Source organism: Tachypleus tridentatus, chromosome 13 (genome assembly GCF_004210375.1).
Source record: "Tachypleus tridentatus isolate NWPU-2018 chromosome 13, ASM421037v1, whole genome shotgun sequence".
NCBI classification, from domain to species: Eukaryota; Metazoa; Arthropoda; class Merostomata; order Xiphosura; family Limulidae; genus Tachypleus; species Tachypleus tridentatus.
In genome coordinates, this window is record NC_134837.1 from 228176883 (window position 1) to 228199730 (window position 22848).

At 30.5% G+C, this 22848-nt stretch overlaps 1 protein-coding gene across 7 annotated transcripts in view; it reads right to left on the minus strand.

Moving 5' to 3' along the window:
• Positions 1–413: 413 nt before the first annotated feature.
• Positions 414–22848, minus strand: part of LOC143240849 (unconventional myosin-VI-like) — a 107844-nt gene continuing 85409 nt past the window's right edge. For all 7 annotated transcript variants that reach the window (XM_076484021.1, XM_076484020.1, XM_076484026.1 and 4 more), the window contains 6 exons: positions 20379–20428; positions 19768–19875; positions 18862–18965; positions 11503–11634; positions 4768–4956; positions 414–2941 (listed from right to left, as the gene is read on the minus strand). In XM_076484021.1, coding sequence (XP_076340136.1) covers positions 2778–2941; positions 4768–4956; positions 11503–11634; positions 18862–18965; positions 19768–19875; positions 20379–20428 — 747 coding nt within the window. In that variant the 3' untranslated portion in view covers positions 414–2777. The remainder of the gene's footprint in view (positions 2942–4767; positions 4957–11502; positions 11635–18861; positions 18966–19767; positions 19876–20378; positions 20429–22848) is intronic.

Here is a 22848-nt window from a genome sequence, read left to right on the forward strand (position 1 = left end):
AATTAAGTCAGATGGAGGTCTGTGGTTTCATTATGATCTGACAAACATAAATTATATGCATGATGTGAATGAAAGATCATTAATTTTCATAAATCAGTCAAACCTTTGAGATTTTTCTCTTCATTGGTTCAGGATATTAATGGAAACATGCTAGTCAGAATAAAATCGGTGGTATTCCATGAGTTTACAGAAAAGCTAATCTTTGAAAACATTACATTTGCCTCTTTTGAATAAAACAGTAGTAGTTTTTTTCTAAGTTGAAATTGTATAGTCAATAAACTTCTTTTTTAACAACAAGACTGGCCAATATGAACAATAATTTGTTTTTCTTTTACTTTGATGAGTACATAAATTACTTACTCATTATAGAATAATGAATACATATAAAATTACAAAATCAGTAATTCAACTAGTTTGAACCTTTTATAATCCTTTTATTTCCCAAATTACTAAAATCTACACTTATATTCAAATTATATAACTACTTATTTCAACCCAGCAGAAGCAAAACTTTTATGTTCCATCACATTTTCTAACATTAAACATTTATTTTTTGGTGCACTGATAAGAAAATATGTAAAATCATCTCTATTATTCACCATAACAATCTGATATTATTAGATACATAACAACAACTTATGCAGTAATCATGATATTGTTAGATGTACATGTAAAACAAATTAGTGTAGTCAGTATGAGATTTGTCACCAATACTATCTATCAGTTTTAAGCACTTTTGTGTGACTTCTACTTAATATCATACAAAATAAGAAAATGCTGTCTTGTTATGCTCTCTTTCCTTTAAATATTAAAATTTACATTCCTGTTATATTTATACTATCAGAAGTATGTTTCTTATTAGTATTTCAGAATTACACTAACTTTATTTTCAAATAGAAAGAAGGATTGAAAACAAAATGTTATCTTGAAATAATAAATATCTGCACAAATCTTATCATAAGAATTTCACAATGAACCTCTCCTATAAAATGTTTTTGTCATAAACTTTACAAGAAAGTTTGGATAAAGAAATCTCATATACTTTATTTTTTTTTTCCTTTATAACTTGATAAATAACTAAATCAAAATAAATTGAATTTGGACTCTTGAAATAAAAATCTTTATTTATTATTATTGAAATGACAATTAAAGTGTATGGGTAGAGCAAACAGTCATAACAAATCAAGTAATTGTTCATTAATCTCTCCCAACACCTATATATTAAAAAATAAAAAATAAACTCCTTTCAGAGATCCAAATTATCACAGTATCCTTAACCACAGATGATCCATTAATAGTAGCTTAAACCAAAATTCTATATATAAAATACATGAAACAAATAGCAATAAAAAATTGTGATTATACCTAAAATTAGCAGGATACATAATGATATAAAACATATATAATATTTCAGTTTAAAAGATTATAAGCCAATGCTTTATTTTGTAGAAGGTATTTTCAAAAGCACAGTAACATACTTTGATATGATTATTTTATTTATGTTTGCATGATATATTGCAAGACATTGTTTTGTTACTTATTAGGCTAAATACCCAAACAATACAGTCCACAGATTAAAGTATCCAAGTAATAAGATAACTTGACATTTAAAAAAGTTTCATTTTCTACCTCTACAAAGGAAATTAAAGAAATGGAGGAAAGCAGAAACGTATGTTACTTATTTTGATGAATGAAAAACAAAAGTAACTAATTCAAGGTTAGATAACAGGTAATTGTTCAGACTACTAACCATGATAACTATACTATAAAAGTTGATGGATAAATGCAATAAAAACAGATAATCTTCACGTTAAACTATTTTAAGTATCAGAAGAGTCAGTCTTCAGTTTAATTAATTTTAACATTACATATGTTCAATAAATGAATCAAGTATTAAAGAGTATCTAAAAATTACAATACAAAAAACAAACAAAATTAACAGTACAATTGTTAAAGTTAGACATGGTCATTTTTATAAGGTTAAAGTATAGTAAACAACTTTCCTTAAGTATGCTTTAAACTGCAATAGAACACGAACATGAATACAAACAAAAGCAAAAAAAGTCTACAATCTTAAATACATCAATATGTATATCAAAAAGTGTAAATATTCAAAATGTAATTCTTTAAACTAAAATGTAGCAAAATAATGTTAATAAACCAGCATATACCTTTGTGGAATTTTAGCAAATGACTTATTTAAATCTTAAAAAAACATGGTAAAACTCAAAAGGTTTGAAAATAATAAGTTAAATGCAAAGAGAACCAATTTCTAGATGCAGTTACATAGCAGGTTCTTAAATATAGATCTTATCAAATTAGCATATCATATCACATCACAATTTGTAGCACACATTTTCAGGTATAAACTAATAGCTTAACATTTGAAAATGCAAAAAAACAACTGATTTCTAAATTGTTATAAGTTATTAGGAAGTAATTAGCTCATTCTTAATTATGGAGGATGCAATGAAATAATTTTAAAACATTTATTCATTTCAAGAGGACACGATAATTTGTTTATGCTTCTCAGCAAATTCTCTAATGTGTTTAGCTAACATTTAATTAGTTGCTTTTGATTAATAAAGAAAAAAACAAGCAAATTCAATAAGCAAAAACTAGGCTTTGTTTCATTCCACCACAAAAGAAAACAAAATAAATCACCTTAAAATTAGTTCAAAATTATCTCATACTTGACAATTCTTACATCACTTGAAATCTACTCTTATTCCTTTTTCCACATATTACATAAAAAATAAAAAACATTCACTTTAAGTTCATTTAATTTTTGAAGTTCGTGCAACAGCTGGAGGAACATATTTCTTCCCACCATACTTGGCCCAGCAGTCTTCAAACTCATTTTCCAGGATTTCTGCTCCCCTTCTGTAAGTGATGCCAATTTCTTCCAGGGGTAACTCACACATTTGCATGTCATCCTTACCTAAAAGAAGAGCAAACATTTCTGAGTTAAACAAAACATGTGGTGATCATGGTATGCATAAGTTGAATGATTTGTTAACCAAAACAAAGTTAAGCATACAATGAACTTTAACTCTCTCAATATAGGCTCAATCTATCTGACCACCATGTGACCATTTTGTACTTGTTTAAAGTCTCTTTAGGTTTAACACTTTCATTATAACATAGGTATCTTAACAAAATTTGGCAATCTTTCAAATACAAAATAAAATAATTTTTATTGAAGTATTTTTAATAAAATAAAATACACATCTGTCCATGAATATATTGAGTATTTGCTTTGAATAGTTTGTGAGTAAAGAAATTTTTATCTTCAAATTAAAAATACATTTCCTTATCTCAAAAATTTCAAATTTCTTTTGTGTAATTCCTAAAACTTTATTAATGCATTTCAAACGTTTTTTTTCACTAAAACTTTACATTGTATCTATTATTTTTTCTACTGTATCTCAAAATGTGATGGATTAATTTGACTGACCTCATAACAACTAAATAGAAAAACTGAAAGATCTAAAATGTCTTCAAATTGTAACATGAAACTACACTTGTTTATCCTAAGTATCTCTAAGTTTGTAATGGTATACATCTATTTATAATTAAATTTTATTGTTTTATTGCCCATTTAGCTGTGTCTAACTATTATCTGTGCCATTATAAGTTGTAAGTCACTCAGGGCACATGTAGCTAACATTACGCTAACGAATTTCCAACAAGCTGCTTGCACATGAACCTCATGAAACATCTTTATTATAGTATTATTATTTATTTTACTTAATCTAATCTTAACTAACCCAAAAGGATCCTAATTTTTACATTTTAGTTACTTTTACAATTATGCATAAAGAATAAACAATAAAATACATAACCAATCTTCTTGCTCTCAACTGTCAAAGAATGTTAACCCTAATTTTTTTACACTAATGATAGTAAAGCACTTAACAATTTTTGTTTAATTAAACAATGCTCCAAACAATATAGACTAGTCAAGTGTAAAATCAGAGAAACTCCTTTACCTCTCAAAACTTTTCTGGCTTTTAAACTCTGCAACAAGAGTCATTAGAAACTCATCCAAATTAGTTGTTAACTTTCACATGGGAATGATGCTGGTACTCTGAGTGAAACTGACACCTAACCATTTATACTTAATGTTATACAGTATGTCATTTGATAGACAAAAATCTTGAGTTTCTATTGGTTATAGGTAATATATAATAGAATGTAAGAGAGAACTATTAACAAATTATGAAAAACAGGATGTGACAGATGGGATCTGATTTTCTAATTGACAGTTCTGTAACCAAACAAAATTGAAGACTATAGTAAATGTTGTTTGTTTGAGCAATGATGATTCACGGACAGTAGTTTATGTTTCATTTTGTTCTTTTTTGAGGGGTGGTGGATAAAATAGGGATGATGTCATGCTAAGAGAAATAGGGAAATTCAGAATTTTTTAAATATTGTCTTCTAAAACTAAGAACTTAAAACATATATATGTTAAAATATAGATTATGACTAAAGATTTTATGCTACAGGTATAGCATAAACAAAAAGTAATTTAATAAAACTTCAATTATAAGACATTTAAACTTTTCATCATGTACAGTAAAGAATACCCATGGTAATAGGGTTAAGAAACAACACAAATATTCCAAATCAAAGTGCATATAAATGAGAAAAAAAACACATAAAATACACTTTCAAAATTCCATGTTTAGAACTGATACATTCTTTATTCACCTACTAAAGTATTAAAAATATTTTAAATATTAGATGAGACAGAATCACTACCTGCCACAAGAAGTAATGGTGGACTTCGAGGATGGAGTTCTATTTGTCGAGCAATATATGATCCATCAAAATGTGCATACCACATTCCTTTGTCTGACTGTGAAAATCCAGGTCGAATAAATGGAATACGAAAGTATCTCTGGCGACGATCTGGGTTTTTTGGTTGTCGTGGTGGAAGAGGCGGAGGAGCTATTGTCATAAAAATATATTAAGTAATGTAGAGCTCATACATTCTAGTTAGAAGTCATTAATACTTAAAAAGAATATTATATTTCATTCATATATGATACATTTATTAATAACAGTAGCAACTACTACTAAGTTCTATAACAAGCAGAGAGAGTTCAGTTTTAATTAGTTTGAAAGACAGAAACCAATACAGAAATTTAGTGAAAATTATGAATCTTACTTCAAATTTATTTAGTTAAGAACTTACAGAAGGATTAGAAATGCATTTAGTAAAAGTGATATAAATATATACACAAAAAGCTGTTACACTTTTAACAAGGTTTGATGCAGTCTCCGCAAATAATTGTTGTGTGAAATGATTCATTTTTACCATTTCATTCTCACATGTAATGCTGTTCGACCTTGTGAGACTCCTTGAAAGGTCGATTTATTTTACAACAATTTTGCAGCTACCATCAATCTCCATAAAACGTAGATCAGACTGTAATTTCAGAAAATTTGCTTTAATAGGTTAATAACATTGTTAAAATTTAAATAGGTTTGTATGAGCTTTTAAAAACTTGGAAAATGCTTGAAGTTCTGTATATGTAAACATTCAGTGATACTTTTATAATTTTTGATATTATGTCCATTGTCAATAAAGAAGTTGAAAATTTGCTTTTTGTTAAAAGTACTGTCAATGAAAGTGTGACTGATATCATATCATTATATATATATATATCATGATCAGACCCATTTTAATTTGAATAGTTATAAATTGAGAACTCACCAATATTATAATAATGAAATGTTTTAAGTATCAGTTACAAAATGATGTTTCACTTGTTAATTATAGATCAATTTTTTAAACTTGTTAAATATTTTGCTGGATACTTCTATGAATAATGTCACATTTGGTTAGAGGTACAGATGAAATAAGTGCATATAATTGTTTTTTTTTGTTTGTTTAATTACAGAGTTCACCACTACTTAGTTTTTATAGTCTGAAACATAATGTTTAGAAAAAAATTAGACTTAGAGCAAAATGGAAGTTTTGGTTTCTACAGTTAAACACTCAGTAGAAACACAACATTGTTTCAATGTTTGTGTTAGGTATTGGGGGCTATTTGAAAGTTAGAGAAAACTGTTTATTACATCATATCACTTTAAACTTGAAGAAAAATGTACCACTAAGCTTTAATGTTTCAGTTTTGGTTATGTAAAGCATCAAAGCAAAGACCAACTTGGATAAAATAGTATAACACATGTTATAAGTGAATAATTGTTAGTTTAAGTCAGTGCTTCGGTCATGAAAAAAAAAACAAAAAAACGTTCCAAACAACCCAGGTTGAAACATTTATTTTAAAAGTATAAAATGTAACAAAAACTCAGCAATGTTAATACATTCTGCATGTATTAATGAGCTGCACTATGACAGTTTCCAATTCAGTTACATGCACATATGAAACCCACACAAGACCAACTACTGGTACGCAATGATGTGAATGATGGAATATTTTGCCATTTTCAATATACTTTACATTTAGCTAAGCATGGTTACCTATTTTAACATTTATAATCAAACCATTGTATTGTTCAAAACTCTTGTTTTATATAAAAGATGGTAAAATGTTCATATAATCCACTAAAATTATAAAGAATGCTTATTTCTGGATTTCCTTACTGACTTTTCCTTAGGAAGCTATGTATGCTCATTAGTTATACTATTTCAAACAGCAATTTATAGTAACTAACTTGTTATGATACTATTATCCTAACAATTAAGCAAAAATATTAAGCTTAAATAAATTGTTGTGCCTCTAGTAAATGAAACAATAAGGTGAAGTCTTACGTAAGTAATGTTTTGGTGTTCTAAAATTGATAGTTCCATTTCTCTAATTTTGTTTTTGATCAAGTTTAAAAACTCTAAATATTTAAAAACAGTTAACATATTCTTTACCCAAAAAATGTATTTCCAATAAATACTCACATCTGTACAAATATAGCTATTTCCTTCTGAGTTCACACATTCTCCCTGTAAGATCTGCAAACCACCACCCTTGTGAAAACTCCCACCTAATTTCATGTTTCCATGTGTACAATAAGAGTGTGACATACATCCATGCATATATACTTCCTTCACATTTGCATTTGAGAACTGTCATTCTTTGACGAGGCAATAAATACAAGTGTACTGGGATAGTGGGTAGAACATATAGGTGAGAATATCTAACAGAAATACATTTTCAAGTAGGAAAAATGTTAACTTCCAATTTGAATACTTGCTTGTGTACACAGATATCTAGAATCTCACATTGAGATCATAGAAGGATGAGTATAAAGATTACATGTGATCTATCTTCAAAGAGCATCCAAAGGAAGTGTTAAAAAAGGAAAGGATTAGTGAGAAAGATGTGAGTGTAAGCAAGTGATACAGTTACAAGTAACCATAGCCCACTAGGAGACTGTGATGTATATAATGTATGGGAGGTGAACAACACTACACTCTAGAAACACCTCATCTCAAATTCTCACCTTATTCTAACCCCAGCAGTTAGGTCACTATCAGTTACAATTCTCCATGACCCTCTACTCCAGCTGCTGGGAGATGGTAAATAGCAAGAAGAAGGGAGTGAGGATAGAATTTGTATAGGGGAGACCCAGAGAACATTCCTGGAACCCACTGATCTCTCTATCCAGAAAGGTCCTTCACTGGAAACAGTGCACTGGATGACAACAAAACCCTAATTTAAAACCTGGCAAGTATAGGCCAGGGAAATGGGCAAATATGCAACTCTGGTTCTGGCTTTTTCTATGATATTTCATTGAATGGGTACAGTCTTGACAGCACAAAAGATATACGTATATTTAGAAATACTATGATGAAACGTCAAGTGGTCTAACAAAATACCTCATCTCATAGAAGCACATGTAGAGTCAGGGTAGAAAGAATGAGCATTTTCTGTTATTCTGGGTTGATGTGGGATTTGGGTAAGTATAATCCAGAATGCAACACTAGCTACATAGTGGGATCCTTTAGAGATTGGGAAGTACATACATTTAGTTGATTGGTTAAACGTAAGGTGGACTGAAGAACGGGCATGAATAGAAGTAAAAATCGTAAGAGATGAGACAGCCAGAAAATTCAAATAGTGTGGAATGAAATGGTGTGGAAAAATTCATTCACATGTGAAAACCTGAGAGGAGAAGACTGATAATCATCCATTTCTAGAGGGAGCACATACAAGAGGTATTAGCTGGTATCCCAACCTGTAATAAGGGAAGGAGAGAGCCTACAAATGAAGGAGGTGTCCCAAGATATTTAAGGATAGTAAGGGGAATCACAAAATGAGAAAATGATTAGCAAAACATTGAGTGGTCAGGACAAAATATGAGCATCTCTTCAGATTAAAATGATCATCTAAAAATGAAAATAATAGAAGGAGGGGATACAATAGAAAAAAGAGTGACTACAGTACCTTCCCATGAAATGCAAAGGAATGAAAAACCAGCCAGGATGAAGGAGGAAGTAACTGCAGTAATGAAAAAGCAGGAGAAAACATGGGCACAGACATAAGAACAATGGCATTGTGTGTAGGGAAGTGATAGAAGGGTGACAAGTGTGAGACAATGTGACAGCTACACAAACAGGGAGGTGGCCCGGACAAATCCCATACACAGAGATAAATTGATGTTTAATCCTAAGAAAAGAGTGATGTGTGAGGGTGGATCAAAAGAGATGGAATATTGGGAAGGGAAAGTCAGAGCTGAGACATGAGCAGTTGGAGTAACAGAAACCATAGTTGGGATTGCCTGTAAAGTATCATCAAAAGGACCCCAGAAAATGTTTTCTAAAATAAAGTAAGAACCTCGAGGAAATTAGGATAAAAATGATGAAAAAGATGAGACAAGCCCTGATTGAGGGCACAGACATGGCTGAAAAATGAGGCAAAGGAGACCAGAAGAAAGGAAAGTTAGTAATGAAGGGTGTGGCAAAAGTAACAAGTTGAGTGCATGGGTTGGAAGTGGTAATGTCAAGAAGACAGCTTGTGATAATGTACAGTGCCCTTAGAACACGAAAGGCCATGAAAATCACTTGAAAAGATAAGCCCAAAACTGTCTGAACATTATCTTCCATGTGTATTTGCTAATGAGTAATGAACTAGATCTAAGCATTATCATCTAGGTGTGTGTGTTAAGAATAAAGTAATCACATGAACAGTTTGGTGTACATAGAAAGAAGCAATAAACCATGATCAAACACTATCTTCTGTATTGTTAATGAGCTAAGAATTAACTCCCTCAATACCAACCACATGACCTCTTTATACTGATTTAAAGTTTTTACAGATTTAATACTTCTAACTTTCAACATTGTGTATATATCTTCACTAATGTTGGCAGTCTTCCAATTAATATAAACTTTCACATACAAAAATTTCATATTTTTAGTGAAGTACTTTTAATAGAATAAAATAAAAATTTGTCCATGAATATATTGATTATTTGTTTTGAACAGTCTGTAATTTTTATTTTAAACTTAAAAATATTCTTCCTCATCTCAAAAATCTCAAATTTCCTTGTGTAATCCTTAAGACCTCCCAAAAGTTTTTCTCACTAAACCTTTGTAGTTTAACTATTATTTTATTACCCTATCTCAAAACAGTATCAGTCAATTTGACAAATTTCATAACCAACAAAAAAAAAGTCCTTGTAGAATTAAGAACTAAAAACTTTCATAATATTAAAATATGGATTATTAATTAAAATGTTATGATATTCTAATTGGTATAACATAAACAAAATGTACTTTAATAAACTTTTAAATGTAAGACATGTCATGTGCAGTAAAGGATATGTAGGTAATAGGGTAAAGTAAAATGAAGGTGACACTTGAAGATTGATTGAAAAAGATATATTACACTAATAAATTTATAAAAACAGGTATGCAAATTATCTTAAACAAATAGTAAGTTTTAGAAAATTCATCTTTCATATTACATGAAAAAAAGAAGCAAAAGATAGAATTATTTTTCTGACAGAGATGAAACTAATGAACAGAGATCACCGATTCCAGGATCTAGATTAATTCAGAAAGGTTGAACAGTGTTTTGGTTAGCAATGAATGTAGAGGACATATTTTCAAATGGAGATGAGATGTGTTCCTAATGGTGAAGGATTTTGCTGCATGATACTTCATGTAGTAGCACAAATTCACGAGGACACATTTAATTTGGTGGGAATTTTCACAAGGCTGGAGGCATACAAATCTCTCAGGTAGAATGCACAAACTCAAGAGGAAATAGTATCAGAACAAATTATTTTAATATTTTATTACAGGATGGATGTAAATAATGTATGAATCACATCCAAATTGGTTTTTTCATTTGTTCTTCAGCTACTCACATTTCAGAATAGGTAGCAATTCAGTTACTACACATTTTACTGAACCAAAATGACAAACCCAGAAATAGAATGATCAACATAACATTAACTACAAGTGTAGTAAATACAAAACAAAAAGATTAAAGTTATATTTGGTGAAAACAAAAAACAGAAAAGTAACAGCAGTACTGAGTAAAAACAAAAGAATAACCAGAGAAGTGACAGTAATATTCAGTACAAATGACAAAAATGAAGGCTGTGCTCAAATATTTGTTCACTAGCCAGGAATTCAGAAATAGTTTCAAACATTCAAATGTTAGTCAAGCTGGATCCAAGCAATTTCAGGATTTTTTATCTTGTTAACACAAATCATTTGAAAATGTTTGAATAGTAATCACACATCAAATGCTATTTACCTGATTTTTTATTCGTATAACACCCATTACTTAAATGTAAGTTGTATTAAAAAAACTTTTTCTTTGCATGGGTGCAGATTTTTATAGTGGAGGAGAAGGTATATTAGTAAGTGCAGTGTTTGAATAAAATGTACTTAATGCCTTATACATAAGATGTAAAATAAGTGTAATGATAGAAAAAGGATAAGTGAAATAACAGCTAACACTAATACTTTTAATGTTGAAAAAGGAACACCAGTATAACTCTATACTTCTTAATAATAGCACTTTCTCTTCTAATTTGATATAACTGCAGAACTGTATTTGTTTTTTAACTGGAATGTTAGTGTTACTCTATTCTATTTGTTTATTAAGTTCAATTGATTAATGATCTTATGTTAAAAAATTATTATTGTTAACCTTCTTGGAAATGATATCATAAAATAAAGATCTATTTTACTTAAACCAGCTGCATTTTTTTTAACTGTTTGCAACAAGGTATTCTTGCAATGCATGCTTGCTGTACATAGTTGTAAGAAAGCTGCATGTTGCATCAAGTACTGTACTGCTGTTCTATGTAACAATATATGTGTGTATTTTATTTCATTTATACAGATTATTTGTGAAATAAAAGGATTTTCAATCAAATATAAACTAGTAGTTATGGTGACATTTTTAAAGGATTATGCCTATCAATACTACTAAAGGTTAAAACCTTTGTTACGACTCCAATAAAACTTGAAGAAAAAGAAGGTATCACAAAGTTAAAAAAAAACACTTAACATACCTGAGTCCATTACTAATGGTGGGGCTCTATTCTTGGGTTCCTCACCTTTCTTCAAATTTTTACGTTTCCAAGCATGATATACTTTCAATCTTCGATGGAACTCCTCTCTACAAGCTTCTAATAAGTCCAGATCTAAAAGTCAAAAGATAACATGTTCATAAAAAACAAAACTATTTATGCTTAAACAATTGATAAAACATGGTAACACTTTTGTATATATATAAAGAATAATTATTCATTTGTCTGTCTATCATGAGAAACTGAACAAACCAATTTAATGAAAGCTGATAACGGAACTAAGGTGAACCTCAAAAATAGATCAAATTTAAAGTTGATAAGTAACTGAACAAGTGCCTTGGGTGTAACATACATTTCAATTTCACCAACTTAATGACAACTCAACTGAATGAAAAGATCAGGTGCAAAATACATGAAGTTTATGCCAATCAAGAGTGATGTTTAATGCCATGTGTAGCCTAAGTACCTATGCATCAGTAGTATAGTTCACATGCTATAATTCAAAACAGAAGAAAGGATGTCAACATTTTCATTACTTTTTGAGCCTGACATTGCCAGGTATCTTTGGTAATTAATGTACAATGTTATTTATTACTAAGCAACAGAATATAACTAAACCAATAAACATGTAGAAATCAGTTAGAGAACTTTGTAATACTAATAAATGTGTATCTAGAAATAATTAAAAGAGCACAATATTGGTATATGTAAATCCAGAAGTAACTATCAGGAAACGTTAATTTTTCACAAATAAAAGTGCAGATTCAACTAAAATTAGGTGGAAATTTTACACTTAAAAGTATATGACTGTAAACGATAGTTTGAACACAAAAATATCTAGGAATAACTTATAGTAAATAGTAATTTAAATTGCAATCAGGGAAAGAACAGGTTTGCTTTACAGAAGTTAAGCAACTGAGAAACTACAGTAAAGTATTTGTGATCTATCTACTCAAACTCTAGCACTCAAGCTCCAAATACAAAATTTTACACAAGTATACGATGACACATGAGAATGTTTCTTTTGAGACAAAGCTCTTAGGACTATCAAGTAATATTGTATGATGCCATTTTTGGGTCAAAAGTTACAGAAACAAGTTACTATTGTTTACCAAAAACTACCCTGATAGATATTTCCCATCAGATTGTTGAAGGTGGATATGTGTCTGTAAAAACCAAATAGTGCTGGAGAGAAACTATTTGATTCAAGAAATTAAGCAAGACTAACTTTTCTCTCTTTAATGTCTTAAAAAGTTAGCCAGTTAAAGCAAAAGCCTATGTAATTGGTGTAACTTGTGAGATACAGTTATATCCCATATTTCAGGAAAGTTTCTTCTTGCCAGATGCTTTTAAAAAGGAAAAGATGACATAATCTTGTAGTGGATATAATATAGTATGAAGAATATACTGCCAGTATATGTAGTACTAGTACAATTCCAATTCCATTTAATACATGTTGTATTATTTACTTCCAGTGGGTTGAAAGTTTAAGAATAATATTTTCAGCTAATATCTTAATGGCCAGATAATCAGTTGGAGAAACACAAGAATATTTAGCAAAACAGCTGCTATCTAAATAAGGGAGGAAGATACTTTTCATTCACTTAAACATTTTTAAAACTAATAGAAGAGATGATGGAAGTTTAATCCATCAGCTATGTCATGGTTGAGTTCTACCTTTAAGTAATGAGGTCAGAATATCATTAGTAGCCTGTATGATCATCCTTGTCAAATTACCAATTAATTACTACTCCTAGATTGCAATAAATGGGATACATACAGAAATGATCCCAGACTCTATTCTGCCAAAGTTGAAGATCAAAAGGTATAGTAGTTAAGGTTGAACTTGACTGGCTCAACTAGTATAGTACTTTTGAAAGCAAAGCTTGATGGTTATACTATCTGAATTCTTTAGAAGCAATTTTAATATTGACTTAAAGGTAAACTATAGCTCAAAAATAGATCAATATAAAATTATATTCAACATAATAATAACTGACCTATTTTCTGCCATAATATGGCTAAAATGTAATATGAAACTATCTCTGGTCTTGAAGAACCTACTTTGAATTGAAAAAAGTAATATTGTTCTTCTAAAAACAGGTCTTAAGCAAACAATTGCCTATTAAAATCCTTGCCACATCATCTAATGTCTATCAAGCCTATGAAGAAAAAGTTTGTTCTAAGTACATTCATTTCTCTGCACAACCACATAATACAAATGCTAAATAATTGTGTACTGACATATACTACATGACCAAAAGTATGCAGAGACCACTTCTAATTAGTGGGTTTGGCTATTTCAGCCACACCCATTGCTAACACATGCATAAAATCAAGCATACAGCCATACAATCTCCATAGACAAACAATGGCAGTAGAATGGGTCGTAGTGAAGAGCTCAGTGACTTTCAACGTGGCACTGTCACAGGGTGCCACCTTTCCAACAAGTCAGTTCATCAAATTTCTGCCCTGTTAGAGCTATCCTGGTCAATTGTAAGTGCTGTTATTATGAAGTGGAAACATCTAGGAGCAACAACAGCTCAGCCATGAAGTGGTAGGCCACACAAGCTCACAGAATGGGACTGTCAAGTGCTGAAGTGAGTAAAAATTGTCTGTCCACAATTGCAACACTTGCTACCATATTCCAAACTCCCTCTGGAAGCAACGTCAACACAAGAATTGTTCAGCAGGAGCTTCATGAAATGGATTTCCATGACCAAACAGTCATATACAAGCCTAAGATATTTCCAATTTGAACCAAGAAAAATGTTTACATTTTAAATTTATATATGAGATACATACACTACAAAAATGTGAGACTATACCTTACAAAACATGAAAATAAACTTTAAAATCAATATAAACTCTTTAAATACTAAAAATAAAACATGAAATTATACTTATTTTATAAAAATAAGGAAAAAAACAAGGAATGTACATCTATAAAGACAAGAATACAAAATGAAAAATACATATGAATTGCATAAAATAAAACCACAATTAAACATATCTACACAAAAAAGAAATACAAATAATAAACAAGTAGCAATGTAATCAAAATGCATGTGAAAAGAGAAGATACATAATGGTGGGCAAACATAAAAAGGTGTTGAACACACCAGTTGACCATGGGGTATGAAGATTCAAGATAAAATAAAAATGCAACCAAATAATGCAGTGTTAGAACAAAGTATGAAAATAAATATTTTACATAAATGAACACAATGAATCTGGAACAATAACAAAAATCAACATAATGAAAAAAGCCTTTAAAATCTCAAATGTAACAGTGCCAAAAATTAAAACCTTGAAATATACAGTGTAAAATAAGATTAATGATAGTGAGCAAACTGTCCAAAACACCAGTGGAATACTGACTTTTTGCTAAAATTCTCTAAATAAAGTCTCTTGGTCAGGTCTCTTTTTTAACTTTCTCCAACTTGCACAGAGCTTCACATAAGATTACTGGTACTATGGAGTAATTTAAATCTTCTGCTGCAAGGTTAATGATAATTGGGATAGAGAATGAGGTGTCCAGAACACTAAAAAAATTGTCAGTTTCCAGAATAACTTTAGTCAGCTTGAAAACATTTAGAATCGAACTGCTTCTCTACTTCAGTTTCTACATCTCATCATTAGGTTAAACTTATTTGGAAAAAGAAAATTGGGAGACAACAGTCCATGTTCATCAGTTTGAATCCTAGAGAAGCATCTGCACAAACAAAACTGTCAGTAGTCTTGACCAAACTTTCCAACTCCACCATAATATTAATGTTACGATCAAGGATATACTCCATGATGAAACAAAACTTTATTTATTTTGCACTGTTAGTAGCTCATAGATAATCTAACTCTAATTACTAAGCTTTTATTTATCACTTAACTGATGTCTCCCAATTACAATTTGAACCAGTCAGAAAACTGGGTCACAAGAATCCCAAAATATCATTGGTTCATGTTTCAGCTACAGAGTAGTCCACTTATAAAGGTGAAGCTGAGTATAATTATACCATGAAAGAGTAGATAGCTTCTGTGATCAGGTCCTACTACAGAAAGTAATAATTATGGCTGAATTTAACGCAAACAACCTTGATAAAATTTAGAATGTTACAAATCAAAACTCATATATCTCACAATGGCTGGTATGGGCATTAACACTTTTACTGATAAGGAGAGAACAACGTTTCGACCTTCCTAGGTCATCTTCAGGTTAAGAAAGAGAGAGTGTTTGAACATGACCGTTGACGGACACGTCTTAGGGATGAGAGTATAAACAGGTACCAGATTGCAGAGGGAATTGCAGGTGGATGCTAGGTTATTAATTAGTATAGGTATAACGGTGTTCCTTTGTATTGGTTTAATTTTGGTTTTAGTTGCTGTATAAGTAGGGCTACTTTGATTTTGCATTTGTTTATATTTGTTTCTCTTCTTAATATCTGAGTGTTTTCTTTGGTTATGTTGTGTTTATATGATTTGCAGTGTTCAAAAATGTGTGAAGGTGGTTTTTTGTGTTCTTTGAATCTAGTTTCTATCTTTCTGCTTGTTTCTCCAATATAGAAGTTGTGGCAGTTATCACATTGTATTTTATAAATTATGTTGGTGTTGTGTTTGTTAGTGCAATTTTTATATAGTATGGACTTCAGTTTTGTACCTGGTTTTTGAATAAATCTGGTGTTTACTGAAATGTTGTGTTTTGTTATAAGTTTTATCCAAATGTTGGTTATTTTTTAGTTGATGTTGGGAACATACAGTATGCAGCAGTATAAGGTTTTGTAGTTTGTCATATCTTGGGATTTATCGTTGTTTGTTTGTTGTTGGGTCTAGGTGTGTGTGTATAATTTTTTCCATGGTTTTTTGAGGAAATTTGTTGATGTTAATGATGTGTTGTTTTAATTTGTTGATTTCATCGTTAATTTTATCGGGTGAGCATAGCTTTGTGGCTGTGTTTATTTGGTTTCTTAATATGTTGAGTTTTTATTTTGTTTCATGTGCTGAATCCCAGGGAAAGTATAATCTAGTATGGGTGATTTTTCTGTATATTTCTGTTTTGATTGTGTATCAGTTCTAGCGATTTTGAGGTTACGAAATGCTAGTTGGTTAGTTTTTTCCTGTTTCCACGTGAACTTAATGTTGGGGTGTGTCAAGTTAATGTGATTGAAAAAACTAAGAGCATGTTCTGTAGATGTAAATCCAGCAATTCTATCATCAACATACCTGTACCAGTATAGTGGCTGGTGTAAGGCTGAATTGATCACTTGTGATTCAATCTGTGTCATAAAAATATTGGCTACAACTGGTGACACGGGATTCCTCATACTTAGGCCATTTATTTGTAGGTAGTTTTGGTGAATATGAATTCTATAAGGGTTGCTAATAGGTTGCTGGGGGTGTGTATGAATGGGTTGGGGTCTTGGATATAAAGTTCTAAAGCTATCTTGCAGGCTTTTGTCATTGGGACATCTGTGAAGAGGGAGATTACATCAAAACTGGCCATTAAGGCTTTATGATTTAGTTGATTAAGAATATATTTAAAGTTAAAAGAGTCTTTGAGAAAGGAGCCTGCTGATGTTATATATATAGAAAATGCTTGCACTATGTATTTACCTGGGTTACAGTTAACTGATTCATAGGTCAAAATAAGGGGTCGTAGTGGACAATCAGGTTTGTGAGGTGTGGGAGTGCTGTGTAGTTGTGGTGTGTGTGAGTCGATCTTTCATAGGTAAGAATAAATGTTTTCTGAGATTATTTTGGTTTTATTCATTTGTATTAGTATTTTGTTCAACTGGTTTTCATGTATTTTTGTTGGATTTGTGTTTAGTAGTTAAATTTGTCTGTATCTGACAAGATGTTTTTCATTTTTTGAAAGTACTTATTTGTGTTCATTATAACTATAACATTGCCTTTATTTGCTTTTAGAATTTTGATGTTGTTGTCTTGTTTTAAGTTGTTTATAGAATTAATATATTCTTGTGTGAGGTTGTTTTTTAGATTTCTTTTCTGTGAAATCATGTTGACAGTTTTGTGTGAAAATTTTTGAAAAAGTTGTTTAAGATACTGTTTTGAGATGTTTCAGGGAAATAGATATTTTCAGTTCTACCTGGAAAGATAGGTTCTTGGTTGTCGATGGAATTTTTGTCAAAGTTGTCTTCCTTCTAGTAATTGTTTTTTTTGGTGTTTTCAGTTTGTCTAGAATGGATCACCAGTCTTCTAGCTAGGTCTTCCAGGCAGGTGTTCATTTCAATTGATGGAATATTTCTAAATGTTACTGTGAAGTTGATTTCTTTGTTGAGTAGATGATGTATTTCTTCACTGCTTAATTTTTGGTCAGATCTGTTAATTACGTGGTTAGTTGGTGGTTCATCATGTTGACATCATTTTTGTTGTTGGCACCTTAATTTATCTAGTTTCTTGTTGTGGCAGACCTTCTTTTACTTATTGTTCTTACAATTGAGTTGATTGATGTTACATTGTATGAGTCCATAAATCTCTGGTTGAATGCAACAGGTTTGTTGATAGTCTAGATTCAGTTTTTGTTTCTGTAGGTCATTTAGTTCTTTATATTTCAAGCTTAACATTGCTTTTAGTACTTCTTTCCCGTAAATTATGGATAATGTTTGTACACTGGGTAAAATTCTTCGACAGTTTTATCTTCACAAAATTAGGTATTATTTTTCCTTTCTGCACTGTTGGATGAAATAAATGTCATTTCTTCCATTGATATACTTATACAGCAACTAAAACTAAAATTAAACCAATTTTAAGGAACAATTTCATACCTATACTAATTAATAACCTAACATCCACCTGCAACGCCCTCTACAATCTGGTACCCACTTAGGCTCTCGTCCCTAAGACATATGTCCATCAATGGTCACATTCAAACACTCTCTCTTTGTTAACCTGAAGATGACCTAGGAAGGTCGAAACATTGTTCTCTCCTTATCAGTAAAAGTGTTAATACACATACCAACAATTCTGAGATATATTTCTATTTCAAGTGGGTTTCTCGTCATCAAGAAATCAAAACTCGGTAAATTCAAAATTTTGTTAATATGAAATATACATTACAGGAAAGTGAGATATATGGTTTTTGCAAGCTATATTATTAGTTATTATTTCAAAATAATAGTGAACTCTCTGAATTTTCAAAAATACACACATCTTGCACAAAACTTCAAATATTTGTGTAATAAACATTTTTAATATCTATCTACCATCCTACAGAGTTCTCTTTCAAGAATTTTACCTCCTGAAAATGTGTTATTAGAACTGGTTTTATTCAAAGCATAACAGTTTGTATTTAATAAGATAAAGTTCAATTCATGCAATTATACATACCACAAGATGTGTTGATAGTCTCTCGAAGTTTAGAGTATGTCCACTTAGAAAGGTCATACTTTTTGTTGGCAAGTTGTTGTCTCTGCTTGATAACAGTGGAAGATCTATAACACAGAATGGAAATATTTTAAAATCTATTTCATTGTTTTTTTAACACGTTTTATTAGTATTAATTATTATTATTTTACTATACTTACTGTATTTTTGCCAGCTTCCAAATATCTAAAAGAAATCTAACCTAAAAAAGTTACAATTCAGTATTTAAAAAAAATGTATAAATATTTATCCATGCAGTTACAATAATGAAACATTCTTAAAACAAATGAAGTTTAAAAATTCCATTTTGTATTTGATATAACAGATATGATGAATTATGTATTAAGACATACCAATAATTTTATCTGTGTAACTCTAATAACAAAGGACTGTATAAGACGATTAACATTAAAACATTTTTAAACATATTCAAGTTATTTCTTCACTGACACATAGAAAAACGATTCATTTTAAGTTAAATGCTTATATCCAGCACTGTTTACTATATAAATCATCATGATTGTTTGACTGAAATGTATGTATATTGTACATAACTAAATTACTTTAGTATTATTACAGATAAAATTTTATATAATTTAATTTTCTAGGTACAAATTAGATTCCCTTTCTTTATTTTCATGAAGAATGCACTTTCAGTTACTTATTACATTTTTATTTTGATTGAAATGTTAAATGCAAAACTGTTTACTTGTATACTTGAATATTGTCTTCTTTTAGTTGCTAACTCACTTTGAAGTTCTAACCAGTAATTACTTTTAATATTACTTTAAATGTAGTTTTCATGAATTGCTGATTATAAGAGTATTTAGACATCATGTGCACAATATCTGTATGGATAGATAAACAAACCTTGGAAGAGTTGGAGTTGCTGGAACATCTTCTACTACACCATTATTATCTTGAGCCAAGCGTAAAGCCAATTCATAGTCACGACGTTCTTGTTCTAACTGTTCCTGCCTGAAATGTTTATAATTTTATATCTTGAATGCAAGAATGATTTATACATTAAAAATAAGCATATCTGTTCTTCTATATTTTTGTTTTATTTTCTGTACTACATAGCAACAAGCTGAGTATGATCATCTTGATTATTCCTAGTCTTCCAAATTCTCATACACTATATAACATGTTCCAAAAGTAGCATCTAGACATGGAATTAAACACTTCATGTACTAACAATTATTGTTAAATCAGAATGATGATTACTTTGGGTTAACCTTTGTCTCTGTCACAAATTACTCTGTTAATACAAATAAAGTAAGACAAAATAATGTTTTTTAGTAATTGGATAATTATTTTAATCTCTTACACACAATAGGCATTAATCTTTTATAAAATTTCAATTAAACACCTTTTAAAAAACTATCAACTTGTATGATTAACCAATCTGTAGAGATGTTTTCTAAGTCATTCTTGCAAAGATTTAGAGTATCTATTCATAATATGGTTATTAAATTAACCTTTTAGATTCTTCTTCTTGTTCTTTCTTAATTTCTGCTTCCATAGCAATCTACAAGATAAAATATCAATCTTGTAATAAAAATACATGAATTATTCAAAGATATTAAAACAAACATCTCACATAGTAATAAAATCATATATACAGTGCTCTCTACAGACACTACTTTGGACATATAATTTTAGATAGTGAAATCATGTAGCATTTAAATACATATCTGATATGATATACCTTACTTATTAAATACTATTGTAAGCATATTATGTCATAAAGGCTTTGTTGAATTAAAAAAACAACAACAAACAGCACCCATAATGTGTTTATTCCTAGCTGATGATACATAATAGAATAATTTTATGTGATATAAAAATACCCAACAAAGAAAAAGTTAAAATACTGGTTCAGAGAGTGGAATACAACATAAAAAAATTGTATTTATGTCACTTTTTTGCCTTTAGATTTTAGATGCAAGTATTATTATTATTAAAGTATTATTATTATAGTATTTTTAATAATGCACCAGATTTTTTTCTTCTTTAATTACAAAGCATCAATTACCTTCAGAATATTTACAGTTTTAAACTATTATAAAAAATATTAGTGTCAATGGTAAATTGCTTGTTTTTGCAGGTAATGCTGAATAGTGTTTTATGCTTGGTAGCTAAAATTACATAAAGTCATAAAAGTGCAAAATTATCATCAATCACATTATTATATAAATTTTAATATTTACTTGAGCCAAAAGTTATAATTTTTCTACACTGAAAATGTATTTTTGAAAGGTACTCACGTCTCTCACACAATTAGCTATTCTTATTCAGAGCTGCCCTCTTATATGCAAAAAATGCTTACACATGCTACATGATGATTTGCATGACACACACATTGGAATGAGTTATTTCCAATGGAAGAGAGGCAAAAGGCTCCACCAATTAAAGTACTATAAACTCTTTTTATGCATGTAACTCCCTCTGTTCAATCCTACCAAATTATCACTTTGAGATTTGGCAGAAAATTTCCAAACTTAACATGGTAGTAGTTTTGTTTTTAAACCTCTATGGGAAAAACCCAAGATGTAAAGCAGGAGTGCCCATAACTGTTGTTTCTCTTCAGCCCCACATGTGTTCATAGGTTAGGCCTGTATTGAAGGATAGGGGAGTATCTTGTTACATGTCTAGGAAAACTGAGAAATCAGAAAGGCTGTGGAGAAGGACAGCTGGGCCATTTCAATGGGGGCAAATTCAAACTTGAGATAGGGACTTCAGATGAAGACATTTGTGGAGTAGCAGAGAGATCCAAGCTGCAGCTCATCATGTTTTATCACAGGATGCATTGAATTAAGCAGATAGAGAGGTGAGAGAGGAGAAAAAAAAAAGAGTAAGGAGAGGGGGAGGAGGAGGAAGAAGTATAAGAGAAGAAGACAGGAAGGACTAAGAGTAAAAAATACAAAAAAAAAAAACAACATTAACGTAAAAAAAAAAAGAGATGGAAGAAACAAAAAAAAAAGAGGTTATAGAGAAAGGGGTCCATTCAGGGCCTGGATGCCAGGGATCCATAAATCCAATGGCTAGAAATTTTGGTGTGGGAGAAACCGGAGTGCCCAGAGAAAACCACTTTCACTGGACAAGTGCTGATAAGTCTACCCACCCAGTGCCCAACCTGAAATTTAAAGCATTATAAACATATACATAAGATAGTACTAATCAGTGTGATTAATGATCCAGTTTAGTGGTGATGTGTACTTGGCCCAGGGTTGTGGAGTGTCAGCTAGTTGAGACATTTGACGTGTTTATGTGTTTTTGTCTTTTGCTTTAGTATAGTAGCGATAAGTTCATTTAATGAACCAGTCTTGTATTGGTAAGAGTTCTTTTAATGAATTGAGGTATGTTGAGGGAGTGTAATTGGGCAGACAAAAAGCAATTTTGATGGTGCGATTCTGTAACACTGAGTATTGGTTTTCAGACATGTTACATGTAACTTCACTGCTGTACTCAAAAAGGTGTCTAATGAATGTTTTGTATATGGTGAGAATGATTTTGAAAGAGCAACATTTGGAACTAGTGCATACCTGATCACCTTTGAACTTCTAACTTTCATTCTTGATTACTGATAACATTCTTGGCAAATGCTATCACAGTAGTTTGGCAGAAAATGGAAGAACTATTTTTCAATGGGGAAGAAGGGTGGGAAGTGTGAGAAGAGGTAAGTACATATCGAAAGTACTTTTCCTTTATAGGAAAATTATAACTTCCGATATGGTACATTATCTCCTTCACTTATCTAATTAGTTAGAATCCTGCACTGAATAGGTGATGAGGCCAGTGTGAAGGAAAATAAGCTTCCATAAGACACACCTTGAGACTAGAGTCAGATTTGAATATCCAGTGTGGGAAACTGCACTACTTCTAAACCAGGTATACGCTTCATCCATCTGAGAAAAGTGTTATATATATAGGTAACAAACACAAAAG